Below are 17,440 nucleotides of genomic sequence, written 5' to 3'. Positions count from 1 at the left end.
GATACAGGGTGGGCCCCACTCATGGAGAGCACAAAGATTCACTTAAGGTTTGGGGCACCCTTCAGAAACAGATTTCCCCATTAGGCTATTTTACTACCAAGGAAAACCACCATGCTTCTCCCAGATCATGTCGGCTATTTTGATTTTATATATTGTGAGAGCAGTATCACTGGACACAGCCAGCATGTATTTACCATGGTTGCAGAATCCCGGGGCCACGTGATCGCCATTCGCAAGATTCCAACAAGCAGTCAATGGGAAAGCCGGATTCACGTAACGGCTACGTCAGTGATGGCGAACCTTTTAGAGACTGAGTGCCCAAACTGCAACCCAAAACCCACTTATGCATCGTTGAGTGCCGGGTGGGCGTGGCTGGGGTAATGATAGACTGGGTGGGACTAAAAAGTTCAATCAATCAATTCCAACTTTGCAAGACCTTTTTTTTCCTGCAAGAAGTTGAAATTGACTGATTGAACCTTTTTTTTTTTTTTGACATGGCAGCGGAGGCCTAAAGCGAAAAAGTTTTATAAAACCCAGCTGAAGGCCTAGGACTGGGGCGACGGCACGCGTGCCCCCAGAGAGGGCTCTGAGTGCCGCCTCTGGCACCCGTGCCATAGGTTTGCCACCACTGGGCTACGTGATTCGCTTCGCAAGTGCAGTGATTCGCTAAATGACTATGACAAAAGAAGTCATAAAATTCGGGCATAACTCATTTCACAACCTCCTTGCCTAAGAATAGAAATCTTAGTTCCGTAACTGGAGGAGTACCTGTTATGTTGGGGTCTGATCCCTAGAGGGCGCCAACGTGTTGCCCCTCCAAAGGGCAAGCACTCTGGCGTGGATACGGACAGGTTGGGGTTGCTTTTAAAATGCAACGAATAGAAGAGCAGCAGAAGTGGAGGCAACGAGTGTCGCTTGTGGTGGAAAAATCTTCGGCCAGAAAGCCAACAATGGCAGAGGGTCCAAGTGATGTGCTCATTGGCTTAAGGAAGCACGCTGCAGTGAGTCACTCGCAGAGCTCCAGGTGGAGCTCCAACAGGTGCTGATCAAGGGATTCAACACAGTATAGAGCAGAACAGCGTTTCTCAAGCTCAGCGACTTTGAGAGGACTTCAACTCCCAGAATTCCTCCCAAACGTTGCCTGAATCCGTTTCCGAGCCTGGTAAACCCGCCCGGAGGGAGCACGCGAGCGCCACCTTCCGATTACCAGGCGGGGGAGCCGCAGGATCTTTTCCTCCCATTCTCCGGGAATACATTTGCGTGGTCCAATCAATGGTCACGCAGCCCAAGAACGAAAGCCACTCCCTGCCAGAGAGTGCGCAGGCGCAGCTCTACCATCCCTGCCTCCTTTTGGGGCGGGACGCCCAATCAGAGGCAAGATCTCGCCGCCGCGATAAAGTGATTGGGCAAAAGCCGTACACGCCGCCTGAGGGACGGCCGTCGCCCCAATGGCCAGGCGCGCGGGGCGGGTGTCCCGCGCTCGGCTGCTGGGTCAGGTGGCGGCGCGGGAGGGTCCGGGCGAGCGGCGCGATGGCTCCGAGCGCGGAAGGCGGGCGAGAGGCGCTGGGGCGCGGGGCCCGGAAGGGCGTGCGGGCCGTGCTCCTGGGGCCGCCCGGGGCCGGGAAGGGCACTCAGGTGAGTTTTCCTTGGTCGCTCCGGCCCGGCTGTCCCCAGAAGCGCCCAGGCCCGCGGCGGCAGAGTCCGGCTCGGAGGAGGCGACGGAGGGGGGCCCGCTCGGGTCCTGCGGGGGAGCCGCTCCGCGGGCGGGGCGGGGCGGGGCGGGGCGGGGGCTCCGGCGGCGCAGCTCGGGGGAGGGCAGCGGGCCCGCCTGGCAGAGCAGCCCGTGGCCGGGCCCGGGCGGGGCGCCTCGGCAAGGAGCCCGGGGCCGGTGGGCTGGGCGGGCGTCTGCGGGGAAGGGGGCGCGCGGGCGGGGGCAGATTCTTCATGCTGGCGGGGGGATTCCGGGCGCTGAAGTCGGCCGCGGCTGAGCAGCGCCGGCCCAGAGCAGGACGGCGGTGGCCCCTCGCTTTAAAGAGCGGAGTCGAAGCGCTTCCTTCCAGGTGCAGCCCCGAAAGGCGCAGCGTCGGCCAGCAGTTGCCCTGAGCCGGAGTCCGCAGTGTCCGGCCGCCTTTGGGCCAGAGCTGCTCTCTCGGCGAAGCCAGCGCTTCCCTGCCTGGCTCTCTTCCCAGCGAGGCCTTCGCCCGTTGCATCGCCGGGCAGGGCAGGGCGGGGCGGGGCGGCGTGTCCGAGGCGATGCCTTGCGAAACGGGCTTCTCTGGCCCATCTCGGCAAGACCTCTCCGGGGACGGCAGCCCCGGGCTCCGCTGTGCCCTGCAAAGATGCAGAGCCGGGAGTCTCCGGGCAGCTCCCAGATTCGGCCGTCAGGCTCCCCGACCGATCCTTCGGCCCCAGCCCGGCGTCCCTGGGACGCTCCTCCTGGGCCAGAGGTGCAAAGCAAAGGAGGCAGCGCCTGGCTTCCTTGGCCCTCCAGGCTGGCCGGGGTGCGGAGTGGGGTGAGAGGCAGGGTACTTGGTCGCCCTGACCTGCTAGGGACCAGGAAGTTTATCCCTCTGAGCCTTTTGAAGACTTCTGACAGAATGCTGTTCTGCTGTTGGGAACAGGTTGTTATTACTGGACCTCCTGGCTGATTGATCAAGGGAAGCTTTATTTCCTCCAAGGATTATCTGTAGCCCATAAAAATGGAAATCTTTAGTGGAAAAGGAATAATGAAGTATTCCTTAGTATTTTCTTCTTTTTAAGATACATGAAAGCGTTAAGATGCAAAAGAAATTATATTTCCTCATACTAAATCAAAAGCCATATTCTTTAGTTCAACAATTTGCTACAAAAAAATAAAGCACAATGAAAGTACGGATAGTTCTGACTTACAACTGATTGCTTAGTGATTGTTCAAAGTTATGATGGACTTGAAAAAGTTACCTAAGACCCAGATTTGAACTTGTTCCATTTCCCCCCCCCATTGAACAATGAGCTTGGTTAATAATCATGGTGTTTGCTTAATGACTGCCACAATAAGGGTTTTAAAATTGGACCGTTGTGTGGTAACTTGCTTTATTAACGTCATGACTTATGACCAAAATCGCAAGCTCAATTACAATCGTAAGTCGAGGACTACCTGTATATAACCGAGAACTGCTGACTCTTCTTTCTTGTCCAGGCTCCTCGTCTCGCTGAAACGTACTGTGTGTGCCACCTGGCTACGGGAGATATGTTGAGGGCGATGGTGGCTTCGGGCTCAGAGCTGGGGAAGAGGTTGAAGGAGACGATGGATGCTGGGAAGCTGGTGAGTGAGGAGAGTAGCTTCCTCTGTGGTAGTTTTTGGGCTGTGCTTTCCAAAAGTTCAAGAAGAAGAAGACTCTGTCTACTGAATGTTGCCATAAACCAGCCTCTCCTGTCCTGTCACATTGTTCCCCAAATAACAGGCCGATGGGGACTTGCAGGGCAGGGAGGAGCATCATGACCTCATTGCACAGTGGCAGGAGGCGTGGAAACCGTGGCTTCCACAGATGCCTTTGAACGGACCAGAATCCCATTAGGTCCAATTCTGGAAAGTGTCAGGGGTGGGGCAGGGTGTGACGCTGGCTTGTTCTGTTCTAATAGTATCTTTTGCTCTTTGAATTAAAGGCTTAAACATTGTAAAGCTGCACCCAAACAGGCAGGTTGAGCAAGGCGTTTGTAAATCAGCTGTGGCCGGGATCACCACAAAGATAATTTGTTAGTGGATTTGAGTGGACCCAGCAGCTGCTGCACTCAGTGGGTTCCCCTTCCTCTTTTATTAGGTGAGTGATGAGATGGTGGTAGAGCTGATTGAGAAGAACCTCGAGACCCCCCTCTGCAAAAATGGCTTCTTCTTGGACGGGTTCCCTCGCACTGTGCGACAAGCAGAGATGGTAAGTGATCTCCTTGGGCTCGGACATCACTTGTGCCCTGTGCAAAGCGGACACCCTGCGTGTTGCCAGTACTTCAAGGAGGCATGTCCTGGGAGGGGGCCTTAGTCCTGTCGGAAGAACCAAGAAGGGAACGTGCTCTGCCTTTGACTCCGTTTGCCGGCTGCAAAGATCTGCCTTGGCCCAGAAGAGATTTGGTGAGCTTCGGTGCGAATTAGCTCACTAGGCTGCCTTCCTTTCACAATTTTACAGCTGGACGAGCTGATGGTGAAGAGGAAAGAGAAACTAGATTCAGTCATCGAATTCAGCATTGCTGACTCCTTGCTCATCCGGAGAATCACTGGACGGTAACTGTCATTTTCCTTGGGTGGTGTTGCTGTCTTTGACCACCGTGCTACAAAGCCAAGGGCAGAGTGTGTGAAAGCGTCTTATAAAGGAAAGTTTGCCCACTTAGAAGCATATTTTGTAATACAAGGGGAGCAGATCAGCCCAATGTGATCAGTGGTCAGTGACTAAATAGGAAATACCTGGAGTCCTACATATTGAAACTTTTAGTTATGCTGCAAATCCAAGTCATCTGTGTATGTGTGTGAGTGTGTGCTAAAAGAAAACTCCCCATCCTTGGTGGCCTTGCATCACTCCCTTGATTTTACCAGTGCTGTAGTGATGTTCCCAACATATTCCCTCTTTGTACCCTTCTGTTTCCTTTTCATTTATGAAAAATTGCTTTCCTAACCTTTGGAAATTGCAAAGGTTTTAAATTATAGTGCTTGTAGACTAGCTTTGCCCCATATAGGTGCTGCAGATGAAAGAGGGGTGAGGCTTTTCTGTGTTTCCCTTCCAGGCTAATCCACCCAGGAAGTGGCCGTTCCTACCATGAGGAATTCAACCCACCCAAGATCCATATGAAGGACGATGTATGTGTCTCCCCTTTGGGGGTTTGTATTGAAATCCTTCTAGTTGTTCTAAAGCCTTAGGATATCTTTGGGGTGGGTGGGAACTAGACGTTGTTGTTTTTTCACCGTGACCCCTGCAGGGTGGAACATCCTCCCCTTGGAGATCAGAATGGCTCCAACCCTGTTAGTCTTTTCTAAGGCCCTAAAACTGGGCTGTGTTCCTGAGCCTGGATGGCTGACTGTGCTAAGCTGTGCCCAGCTCCCTTGCGGTACTGCTAACTGGCTAAGGAACTCAGCTGTTGTGTGTGTGTTTGTTTTGAAGGTTTTTATTGTATTAAGATGTTTTTAGCATTTTAATTTCAATATATTTTTTGATTTGCAAGCCGCCCAGAGTCATTGACTGAAATGGGTGGCTATAGAAAATTCATTCATGAACAAATTAATATGCCAGAGGCAGGAGGAAGGTCAGCCCAGGAGCTGTCACCATCGCTCAGCTTCCAGCTGGCGGCCTTCTCTGGGTTGCTTTCAAGCCAGGCGTTGGGAGAGGGCCCAGGGGTTGCGCAGGCAGGCCTTGGCACACCCGCCTCACTGGACACTGCTGTGAGGACCCCCACTGTAGGGATGGCCAGCGGGAGGTGAATGGTCAAACAGGATGCAGGGAGTCCACAAGCCTGGCAATTACGCTTGTAAGTCATGACGGTCATAAAGAGGGTCATCCTGTGACTGGACCCAATCTTACGTTTTAGGGGGCAGTCATTAAATGAACCCTGCAGTCATTCAGCAAATGCCACAGTTGTTAAGCGAACCCCTTGTTCGTTGGTTTTGTTGGAACCAGGAAGTGAATTCTGGTTTCTGGCAAAAGCATTGTGGATTGCAGCCATGGGTGCTCCAGCTATCGATGGGAGGGCCGGTTGCTGAATGCCCAGAATGCAGCCCTGTGGCCACGGGGGTTGGGTGATATCAGAACTTTGAAACAGGGCCATAGGTAGCTTTCTGGAGGTCTGCCATAACCTCAGGTGGTCACTAAATGACTGATAATGTGCCAAGGACTCCCTGTAAGACACGGTGTCAAATTCGCCACGTCACGTGATGTGTTGCGACGTATCGCAACTTTTTTTGCATTGCCAGAGCTGGGGTGGGCGCAGCTTCTGCATGATGCAACTGGCCCGTGGGCCGGCAGTTTGACACCCCTGCTGTAAGAGTTGCCCAATTCAATGCCAGGCCAAGTCACTGACCCCAGCAGCAGCCTCATGCTTGGCTGAAAAGAGGGACGGAGCGATTGGGAATCAGCTCAGAGGGGCTTTGTGCCTTCAGCTGCTTGGGGTGGCTTGACGTCCGTGTCGTTAAGGGTTGGGTGCCAGGTTTTTCCAGCTCAGAAATGCTGAACAGTGGTGGGTCCTTGGCTGGTGCCCTCGCTGACAAATTGCTGCCCTTGCCAGGTCACCGGGGAATCTCTGATCCGCCGGTCAGATGACAACGAAGCAGCGCTGAAAACACGCCTGAAGGCTTATCACACCCAGACCAGTCCGCTGGTAGACTACTACTCCCGGCGTGGAATCCATACAGCTATTGATGCTTCCCAGTCTCCAGATGTGGTTTTTGCCAGCATCCTGGCAGCTTTCTCAAAAGCAACAAGTAAAGACCTGGTTATGTTCATATAAGGCTCTTCTCTTCCTTTCTTCTCCTTTCCTGTCTTCTGGGGTCAGCAAGAAAGAATGCTGTGGGAGTAGGAGCAAAGCAATTGTGGAGAAAGGCTGTACAAGCAGTCCATTAAACAGACGTGTGACTCTTCATTTGTAACGGATATTTCTTTTTTTAATACACGGGAACTCTCTGTGGCTGTGTGCGCAGCTGGCCAGCGGGGGGCGCACTGCAGTCCAGACGGGGAGCCTGGAAACCTATTCAGGCAAAGGCAAAAAGGCATTTGACATACCTGGAGAATTGGTTAAATCAGGAAATGCTGCAGTTTCTGCTTTTCCGGCTATGGATCAACTTTTACAGCAGTCCTGAAGGCCCCACCTGAATAGCAGGAAAGTGGCTGGCCACAAGTTCTGGCTCTGTAACCACAAAACACGGAAGGCTGCCACAGCTTAAGAGGGAGGTTACATAAGCAGATTTGTTTGCTTGGGTGATTCACAGAGGTTTGAATTCTTCTTTTCCTTTCCTGCCTGGGTCAAGTGGAACTGACTGGCACAGCATAAGATGTCCCCAAGGCAGGCTTTGTCCCACACAATCATAAGCTGGAGACGAAAGGAAAAGCTTTTGTAGGCGACGTAGAATGCAGAGGCTGCTTTATCTATTTCATGTATAAAAAATAAAAATTCATGTAGTTATGGATCTTTAGAAGAAGTGACTTGGAGATGGGAAGTGGGTGGTAACATTTCTAAGGGGTTGGAGACTGGGTTTTGTGTGTTCCACGCAAATACACTTTAAGTAAAATGGGGAAGTTGGTACATTCTGGACAGTTTTTTGGGGTGGAGAATTCAGATTTTCTTCATGTAGAATTCCAGGGAAGAAGAATCTTTACTGAGGCCAATGATCAATCTGGGAGTTCCACATTGGTTATGTGATGTTGTTGTCATCACATAACGAATGCGAGAAAGCTGGCTCAGGATTTTCAAGCTGCATCGAGGCCGAGTGGCTGTGCCACGGGGGTCAAAGCCACAGAACTGTCTGTCCTTCCTACTTGGGTCTTTGGTCAGTGTTGAGCCTCTTATGCCACATCCTGCTGTGTCACACTTTGCTCCTGGAATGGAGTGGCTGCTGGCTGTCTGCCTAATGCCCTTTTGTTGGGGGGGGGCGAGCGGGCCCTTTTCCCCTTTTCTATTTTTGCCTCTTGAGATTTTTGGCCAAGAGCCCCCAGCTGCCCTTGAGCCAGCCTCGGCTCCGTCCGCACCAGCCTCTCCTGGCCCACCTGGCAGCCTCTGCCGACCAGCAGGGAGGGAGCGCCTGAACTCTGCCTCCCTCTTGGAGGCTCTTGCTGGGCTGGTTTGGTGCAACGTTCCTTCACTTCCCTGCACTTCAGACATACGGCCAGGACAGAAGCGCTGCCCAAGAGGATGGTCAGTAGCTGGTTGGTCATTCAGCTGCGCTTGGGGGTCAGAAGGCAGCCAGTGTTTGGTGGGATTGAGAAGTGGAGGAAGCCTTTCTCTCGACCGATCTGTGTTTTCCTTCCTTTTTTCCTCCTGCGATTTATGTTTCTGTTCTCCTCAAAGAGTGAAGTTCTCCCTTTGAGGAATTCTAAGCAGCCAAAGTCATCTCCTGCCCGGCAAGGAAATGCAGCACCACCAACATAATAGGTCACAGAGAGTTTTTCAGCCTTTAAAAGAAAGGAAGACAGTGAATTAACATTTCTACCAGAAATTACTTTTTTAGTGATTGTTAACAATCCTATTTGCACATTGCTGATCACTCCCAACTCTAAAGTTGCAAATGTGACTTGGATGGCCACATAAATTAATATAATAAATATATAAAGCTATCATGTGGATCTTAAGGGTTCCAGTTTCCAGAATAGTCCTTCCCCACAAAGTTTCAAGAAGACTATGATTTGGGGACCAAAAGCAGCTGATTAAGATAATTAAAACACCTCCAAATTTCTGCTCCCAATTTTACTTCTGCTTTTCTCAATGCTTTTAAAGAACATTTCCATTTCAGGTGAGTAAGCAGCTTTCTTTTTAAAGTGACCTGGTCCCCACTATTTTTGCCTCTTAGGATTTTTGGCTAAGAGCCTCCAGCTGCCCTTGGCTCCCAGCTCCTGGTGGCTTTGGCCACACAAGGAATTCTGGGAATTTCAGTCCCCAACATCTTGGCAGGCCATGTTAGAGAAAAAGGTTATTATTGCCCTGGTGTTCCTTGCTGCAAACTGCTTTCGTGTGCATTATAAGGCACCCTGAGATAAATGCAACAAAAGGTAGGACCTAATTCCTTATGAAGAACAGAGCTGTTCAAGTGCCTGCTTTGCTTCTAAGCCGTACGTCTCTGCTGCCTGTCTGCTATAAAGTATGGTTTGTTATGAGTTTTTAAGGATTGTTTCTCTTCTTTATATTTGTCTTCATTTCAGCCGTGTGATTCCAGACAGCAAACAGCCCACGACTGCATCAAGCACGACATGTTCAACAACTGCCCCCCCCCCAGCTTTGTTCTTAGAACAGAGAATGAGGGTGGGGGTGAAATGGAAGGCCTCATCAAAAGAGGGAAGGAAATTGCCAACTGTTGGGGTTCTCTCCAGAATTGCACTAAGGAGGAAGTCCTGTTTTTTAAGAAAAGCAAATCAGGAAGATAAGAATAAAGTATTGCTGCAGGCTTGAGGGGCAGAGTGCTTAATTGTGAAATCTGTTATTTGTAATCTTTCAAAAATTTTAGCATTTAGGAAAGCAGGATCTACCAAGCTTGACTGCTAGTGCCTTTTCTCCTGGTTATTTCCAAGGTTTTTAGATGGCCTTGGTTCTGTTCCCAACATGTGTCTGAGGCTCCCTTGCAACGGAGCCCCTAAAACTCTGGGTTCATCCTTTGCCTCCTCCTGCCCACGTGGCTTCTCCCTGGGTTGGCTGGAGAACCCGTGAGAGGGATCGCGGAGTCCTAGTGGACAATCCCTTAAATAGGAGCCAGCCGTGTGCTGCAGCTGCCAAAAAAAGCCAATACAGTGCTAGGCTGCATTAACCCCTGTTCACATGAGGTGTTAATACCACTTTACAAGGCCTTGGTAAGGCCACACTTGGAATACTGCATCCAGTTTTGGTCGTCATAATGTAAAAAAGATGTTGAGATTCTAGAAAGAGTGAAGAGAAGCAACAAAGATGATTAGGGGACTGGGGGCTAAAACATACAAGGAACGGTCGCTCGAATTGGGTATGTCCAGTTTAATGAAAAGAAGGACTAGGGGTGACATGATAGCTGTCTTCCAATATCTCGGGCTGCCACAAAGAAGAGGGGGTCAACCTCTTCTCCAAAGCCCCTGAAGGCAGGATAAGAAGCAACGGATGGAAACTAATCAAGGAGAAAAGCAACCTAGAACTAAGGAGAAATTTCCTGACAGAACAATCGGTGGAACAACCTGCCTCCAGAAGTTGTGAATGCTCCAACACTGGAGGTTTTTAAGAAGGATAGCCATTTGTCTGAAATGGTATAGAGTTTCCTGCCTAAGCAGGGGGTTGGACTAGAAGATCTCCAAGGTCCCTTACAACTCTATTATTGTTATTGTTAACCCTAGGTGGAAAGATCTCTTTCCACCACCCCTGTGCAGAGGTTTCCAGTAGGCAAGTCCATACAGCTGGCTCTGAACTATTCTTGGGTCAAGTGATTCTCATCTTGGCAGCTTTGTGAACATTGGTGAGGAAAGGTATATCTTGGGCTATTCATAGGCAGGGATCAAAGAAAGTCTTTTTTTTTCTCAAAAGTTTTTAATTTATTTATTTATTTATTTATTTATTAAATTTATATACCGCCCTATCTCCCTTGCGGGACTCAGGGCGGTAATCACAGGCACTTTAAGCTTTTATCCTTCTGAGGCCAACTTTTTTTTTTTAATCCATTTCATGGACCCTTGCTCCCTCAGATATTGAAGGCACAAAGCCAAGAGCCTCCTCCTATCTCATCCCATCTCTCAACGGGAGTGGTTGCCAGTTTCCACTTCTCCAGGGCAGCATCATCAATAAAGTTGCTATTAATATTGGGCCTGAACCCACTCTTAACTTCCAGTAGCCAGGACTCTAGTCTGGCAGAACAGAGTAGCAGAGCGTGGCCACCCATTGTGAGTCCTTTCATGCAGGCTTTAAGGAGCTCACAAGCTGCAGTTGCCAGAGGCGGTGAAGATGCTGAGGTAAGAAGGACCAAAAGATGGAGTTCCCCACTTGCACTACCATAGCAACTGTTTCCATGGGAAATGGCGAACCTCCGGTAGGCTGGAAAGCAGTGTTCATGAAGGAGAGGACTCCATTGGCCGAGGAAGCAGCGGGAGGGGCTGGGGAGAAGGGGCTGCTCCTGAGGAGAGCGAGAGCCGTCAAGAGGGAGGCGACTGAGCAGTGAGGAAAATCTTCCATTGTCTTTCCAACTTGATAGCAGGGTGGACACCCTTCTGCCCTGAATTTTTATAGGTGTGTTTACAACTTTCCCCATCCTCAGCTTGGGCCATGCCAGTAGGGAAAAAGTTCAACATCCTGGAAAGCATCAGGTTACCGAAAAATTAAGTTGCCTATTAATCAGACCTCCTTATCTATCATCGCTCTTCCAACATTGCAAAATTCTCCCCTTTGTCTTTTTCCTCATAGAAGCTATCCCAACAAATTTACATTTCTCATATCTTAAAAAAAAGCAACAAAAAAAGAGAAGAAAAAGAAGGAAATAGTATACTACTTGAGAAATAGTCCATCTAATAAATCCAATTATCTAATCTTTTGAATCTATTCAAAACATTTTTATCATTTGAGATTTTCTCAAGATCAATTACACTTAAATATCTAAAACATTTCCCTCATATAAACCATCCCAACATTTTTATATTTCTCATATCACAAAAAAAAATACTATGTTACTTGAGGGGTCCATCCCTCTTAAACTAAAATACATTTATATCCAGAATTTTTCTATTTTTTTAACCATATTCAAACAAATGTTTAATCTTCAGATATTCCATCTGATAAATCCCATCATCTAATTTCTTAATTCTAACTTTAGCCTTTTTTTTTTTTTTTTTTTGCCAAACATCTTTCCTAATCTGTATGCTCCCGCTGGACCAAAAAGTCTTCCCATAGTCTTGTAGATGGTTTGTAAGTACAAGAGACAAATCCAGTAAGATGTTTTTGTGGGAGGGTTTCACCCCTTTGTATTTATTGAAAATCTTTTCCTTGCGGAACCCTGCAATCCCTCAGCTGCTGCACTATTGCGCAAAACCAGAAGCCAGAAAATGTTTTTTAGATACTGTATGCATCTGGCACAAAACTGGGTGCAACAGGTAATGGACTAGGAAACAAAATTTAAAATCATCTTGATAAGTTAGAGAAATAACTAAAAATAACACTGAAGTTTAGTGGAGGCAAACTAAAGCGCTTTATTCAAGAAACAAATGCAAAGTATAGGATCAGAGACATGTGGCTTGTCAAATACTTCTGAAAAAAACCCTTGGGATGGGTGCCATAGAGTTGGGCATGGAAGAATGCTTACAATCCTGACCTCAGTTATAATTGATAGCTCTTCCAAGGTGATTCTAACAATGTCTTTGAGCTCATTCATCAACACCAGTTGTGTTCTTGTTGCCTTGGCAGTTATACTTCTCAACCTTGCCAAGCGTATTCATTTCATGTCACATGCCCAGGGTTTGTGAGTTTCTGCTTGCTGATCTTCACCTCAAGAACTTGTCCAGCCTTTATTTCTGATCAATTCAGTCTATACGCAGTTGCTATTAGTAATCATTAATATTCATATACATAACTTATTTTGCTTGTTGTCTAAATGCTTAGTTTTCCCAACCATATTTTACCACTGGAAAAGCACTGTTTTAGCTATTCTGATCTCTGTGATTGAAATGTCCTTATTCGTATTCTTGTCTATCGTTGTCTTCTTTCTCTTCTTCTCCAACTAGCTGTCCCTCTTATGCATTCTTAAGCCCAAGACACAAAACAACCTACCATGTTCATTAACTTGTTATTATACTTCACAAAGCATAATGGTTGATTTCTTCTGGCAAGCCAATCTTGGTTTAAGCCAATCCAGGTGGAGGGAAGCTTTTAGCAATACCAGTTGCCTGCCTGCAGCTGCATCTAGCTACTCGAGTGGGAACCTTCTCCAGCTCGCCTCATTTCCCCTTTCCAAAGAGTCCTGGGTCTGTGGCTATGAATGTAGATGCTCTCGCAGAGACATTTTCTGCTCACGCTCCATCTCGTCCCTGTATTGAGGGCTGAGATCCAAGAATCTAACCTTGAATGCAGGAGATTCATTGGCTTGTGTTGGCTCCAAATGAGTAGCCAGTTCCTGCTGCAATTCCAGGCAATCTTGCTAAGCATTCACTTTCCCCAACTCTGCAGGCCTGACTGTGATGCCTCCAGACACACGGGCGCAGTTGCTTGTTGACTAGCTTGAAGCAGAAACGCTCAGAACTGGAGGGGCCCAGAGAAGACCTTCATGTCCAATTTCCTGCTCAGTGCAGAAAGATTCTTTCAAACGTCCTCGGTCCAACCTCTGTTGAGCACATCCAGTGAAGAAGAGCTTCTGCCTCTCAGGCTCATGGGTCCCCCTGCCAAAATGCTCAAGCCATCAGGGACTCTTCGTGTTTAGCCAGAACCTCTCTGCCTGCAGTCTAAGTCCATAATTCTGCATCCTGGTCTTTGTGACAAGAAAAATCTGGATCTTCTGTTTAATATTAAATGGCTTTTGTCCTCCCTCAGTTTACTCTTTTCAGAATGAGGCATGTCCTCTGAACTTCCTTTGTAGGATTTACAGTAGTTTCGAGCCCTTGATCCTCATCCCGTTCGAGGACGTCAGAACTCCTCTTCAAGGTTCGTGTCTATTCTTCTGAGGCGACCTGATCAACAGAGAGGAAAGTGGAAGGCTGCCGGGAAATGATACTTCTGCTCATGCAGCCACAACCCTAGCTTCATTTACAGGAGCCCTTTCGTGTTCCTGAACTTTACATGTTGCATGTTATTCTACTGTAGGTTGTGCAAAATTTAGCTCTGAGAGTGAGACCCATAGCAAGTGCATGTGAAGCTCCTGAAAGTCCAGCCAGGAAGGGAAAGGGTGAGGGGTACAGGAAGAATCCCAACCCAGCTTATCTCCTCCTTTGACCTGCAGGGTTAATAAGGGGAACTACACTGCAATGTCCTTTATTCTGCCCCAGGACTGGTTATACAATTCCCTCCCTCCAGCCTTATGAGAAGCAAGCAGGAGCATTGCAGGGCTGCCAGAACCTCCTCTCAGCCTCAGCGAAATCCTGACCTGCAGTAGATTTAATTTCACCCTGCAAAGCTGCTGTTATGCTTTTAGTCACACAAAAAGCAAAGAAGGTCATCAATTTCCTGCCACTTCATCATCAAAAATATAAATAGAACATCTTCCCCAAAATGCTTAGAGCTGAAGGAGTTCTGACACTTTGGCAGTTAATTGTCCAATTTTGATCCTGCAACATATGATGAGGTCAAATGCATCCAGGCTTGGGAAGTGGGTGAGTAAAGTTTAAAGAAGTTGCATTGCCCTGTCTTGAGTGAGGGAGCCAAACTGGACAATTTCAGTTTGACCATATAGCTTTTGTTTTGCATCATGCTAAATCATGGTTTGTTAATTTAGGATGTGTTGAGTAAACTATATGTCATGGTTCCGACAGATGAAACTCTTGAAAAGAACTTCGAGGCATTGTTTACCTTAAAGAATCTTTTATTCGAGAAACAGATCGGAACTACATAGTTGTAACCAAAAACTAAATTCCCCTCCCCTGGATACAAAGTAACAAAGTACAATTCCCTCCTCCAAAAAACAGTCATAAATCACATTCCCCAATTAACTTGAAGCGCAGGCTTTCTCCCCAGCTCTCCAGCCCTCCAAAACACTATCAGCTCTGGGCCCAATGTCCTTGGGTTCCCACGATTAAGTTATTATTGTTATGACTAGCTGGACTCTCATCCCAATTCCCCCACCCAGCATCAACTAATTCTAAAAGCAATGGAGAAAATGGCTGCATTTCCATCTGTTGCCAAAGCAAGAACATCCGATGTTAGCAGGGTTGACGCTATAATTGGCTGGCCTTGCATAATACTCTAAGTCACAGACCATAATTAACAAATCACAGTTGCTAGGTTCACATATCATCCTAAATCAAAAGCAAACCACATCATGGCTTAGCATATATGGCTTTCTGCCCACCTGCTTCAATTTTGAAAGGTCCATTTAAATGTGTTTGGCTCTGTGGCTAAATGAGTCATGCAGAGGCTTTCTGGAATTTTGACTATGTTGAGCAATTTTGGGGGCAAAATTAAAATTTATGTTGAGACTTGCTACATACTCTTTAAGACAGATGCCTGAAGGCCATAACAATCCTGGCAAATACCAGCACAGAAGAGCTTTCTGCTGACAGCTTTAGGACATCTCTTGTCCCTAGGCAGAAGTGAGCCCTCCTCTGTTTAGTAGCACTTCTAAATAACTAGTAGCAGGACAATCTCACAAACAAAGCATTGGCTTTGGGTGTATGAAACCTGTAAAACTGTAACTTGAAGCAATCTTGTCGCTTAAATCTAAGATTCCTAAGGAAATGGAGGGAGGGGAGGGTTTCCTATCTATTCATTCATCAGTCTCACTGCAAAGAAGAGCCTTGAATGGATCCTGTTTGTGGAATTTTAGGAAGCACAGCAACCAACTTTGTCTCAGCAACCTTTGTCTGGACTAGGAATCTGCACCTTAGACATTGAATGTTGCCATCTGTTGACTTGCCTATGACAAAATAGGCATTGCACAATCCCACTTCCTAGGAATGGCTGCAATCGACTAGATAGAACATGTTCCTTCCCAAGTACATTTGCAACTCTTGCTCGCTTCAAGTGAAAATTCTGCAGTTGCCCATAGCAACCCAAAAGGCCTATGTGGCTCTTCCCACAGAAAGGCTGATAATTGCAAATCATTCTTCATGAAAGAGGAAAGTGCTTTGCTGTTCCCGCAAAGGGAGCAATCAGAAATTAAAACTGAAGCTTTAACATGCGATGTATCACCAGACAAGCTTGTTGCCTTCTCTCCTATGTGGAGGAGGAAAGACAAAAGGGCCGTGAAAGATCCTTGAACACCCAGGCAGGTTCTGGCCTGCAACCTCTGCATTCTGGCAGGAAATAAGGAGGGAAAGAGGGGCTCGGGATTCAATGCCACCCCCCCTTTCCTCCTGCACGCTGTTGCTTGCATTTGGCAAATACTGTATGTGTACATGTCAGAAGAAAGAGCAATATGTTTTTCCAGGAAGTGCAAAGGAAGAGTGGTATTTTCCTTGGGGGAGATGAAGAAAAGGGCTTTGGCCTACCATATGCACTTCTTTTTGGACCATCATGTTGGTTGCCACAGAGAAATAGTTAACCAATGATCTGTTTGCTAGATTGCAACTAAGGTGAACACCTGTCAAGGGGGAAAGGTCAACATCACAGGGATGCTGGTGGGAAAAGTAATTCCTGGGACCCAGGACAGGAGCTGTATTGCCCCGATCCAGCTAGGAGCCAACGGCTTCCCAATGGGTTTAATCCTCCTCCCGTATGCAGCTTGGTGGATGAGGGGAGCCATAGGACAAGAAGTTAAGGGAAGATTATCTGGGGTGGTATTTTTCAAATACGTTGGTCTCAAATACCCCTTCCCTTTTTGTTCTGGTGCCTTCAAGTTGGTGTTGACTCCTGGCAACTGCCTGAATTAGACCTGGCAGTTTTCTTGGCAAGATTTTGGAAGTGGTTTGCCATTGTCTGTTTCCTAGGGCTGATAGAGAGTGACTGGCCTAGGATCCCCTAACTGGTTTTGTGCTATAAGGTGGGACTGGGACTTTTGGTCTCCTGATTTCTCGCCTGGTGCTTTAACCACTAGGAATCTTTTGCATTCTTGAAAATGATTGAAGACCCCAAAGAGCTTTGGTTTATGTTGATTGTATCTATCAATATTTACTCTATTAGAAATCAAAACTGAGAAATTTTAAAATATTTATTTTTTTAACAGCGTCTGCATTTTGAGAAGCACTGAAAATTGAAAATTCTTTTAAATGGGTTTATAGTTTCAATGTAGCCCAGCAGTGAACATGTACATTGCATAAAGTTGGGTTGGGTTGGGTTTGGAATAGGCATAACTTGGTTGGTTGTATGAACTCAACCCTCTTGGCTCATAAATCATGATTTATGCTTTAATACTCTCATAGTTCAGCTAATACTCCAGAAGACCGCAAAGACATCAGGATCAAGATTATTGTGGTGGGATGGAAAACTTTAACCTGAACTTTAAATTTAGTCACGATCAATGCATGGTTGCCTATTTCTTTTTAAAAGTCAGAATTCAATATTCAAGGTTATACAATTGGAAATGCTTAGCTTGGGACAGCAGCTGAACATGAGTCATGAACTAAACATCTGATACGATCTTTAAATAGGCTAAGTTTTAAAAAGCTATTATGAGCTTGATCTGTCGATAAAAATGCCCAAACCAGTCTGAAGATGTGGCTCATAATCCTAATACACAGTACTGGAATTTAAAGCCACCCGGCTCTAAAAAAGAGTCCGTATAACTTACAATATTTAAAAAGCAAACATGACTATCCAGTCAAAACTATCAATAAAACTGTAAAAAAGCAGAGTCAGCGAGGGCTGCCCAGGGAACAGAGCTGGCTCTTAAAGAAACTTCCCTCTGAAGGGTGAAAACCACCCATCTCTTTATCTCTCTCCCTCTCTCTCAGTGGCAGGGGTGTGACAGGGGTGCATGCAAACTTCACTATCTTGCTCTTTCAGATGTTTAACCAGGCTGCCAGATCACCCAGGGCTAATTTAGCCATTTGGGTCTGGTGGTTAGAAGACACACGCTGAATTCTAAAGAAATCACAAATTGAGATTGCACAACATCCTACACTAAAAGATAAATTGTTCACAGTGTCAGGTGAGTGCAGTCCCAAGGGAAGCAGAGTTCTGCATATTAGGGGGGGGG

General features: G+C 47.3%; 1 protein-coding gene across 2 annotated transcripts; it reads left to right on the top strand.

Moving 5' to 3' along the window:
* Nucleotides 1–1,518: 1,518 nt before the first annotated feature.
* On the top strand, nt 1,519–9,120 carry AK2 (adenylate kinase 2). Of its 2 annotated transcripts, none has more exons than XM_029283286.1 (6): nt 1,519–1,635; nt 3,179–3,304; nt 3,801–3,911; nt 4,161–4,255; nt 4,753–4,825; nt 6,244–6,597. In XM_029283286.1, the coding sequence occupies exons 1-6, from the start codon at nt 1,531–1,533 to the stop codon at nt 6,463–6,465; spliced, it is 732 nt and encodes a 243-aa protein (XP_029139119.1). In that variant the 5' UTR covers nt 1,519–1,530; the 3' UTR covers nt 6,466–6,597. The 2 variants fall into 2 exon arrangements, with proteins under 2 accessions (XP_029139119.1, XP_015667163.1); XM_015811677.1 differs by lacking the exon at nt 1,519–1,635 and adding an exon at nt 8,868–9,120 and having other exon boundaries at nt 3,199–3,304; nt 6,244–6,439.
* The last annotated feature ends 8,320 nt before the right edge of the window (nt 9,121–17,440 follow it).

Source organism: Protobothrops mucrosquamatus, unplaced genomic scaffold, assembly GCF_001527695.2.
Source record: "Protobothrops mucrosquamatus isolate PMUCROS unplaced genomic scaffold, P.Mucros_1.0 scaffold46, whole genome shotgun sequence".
Lineage (NCBI taxonomy): Eukaryota > Metazoa > Chordata > Lepidosauria > Squamata > Viperidae > Protobothrops > Protobothrops mucrosquamatus.
This window is presented reverse-complemented; position numbering and strand designations above follow the sequence as displayed.

Excerpts from the sequence above, each read along its gene's own strand:
- AK2 (XM_029283286.1), top strand. The coding sequence starts at position 1,531 with ATGGCTCCGAGCGCGGAAGGCGGGCGAGAGGCGCTGGGGCGCGGGGCC. Across the intron at positions 3,912-4,160 it reads CTGTGCGACAAGCAGAGATG|CTGGACGAGCTGATGGTGAA; the intron begins GTAAGTGATCTC and ends ACAATTTTACAG. Across the intron at positions 4,826-6,243 it reads AGATCCATATGAAGGACGAT|GTCACCGGGGAATCTCTGAT; the intron begins GTATGTGTCTCC and ends TGCCCTTGCCAG.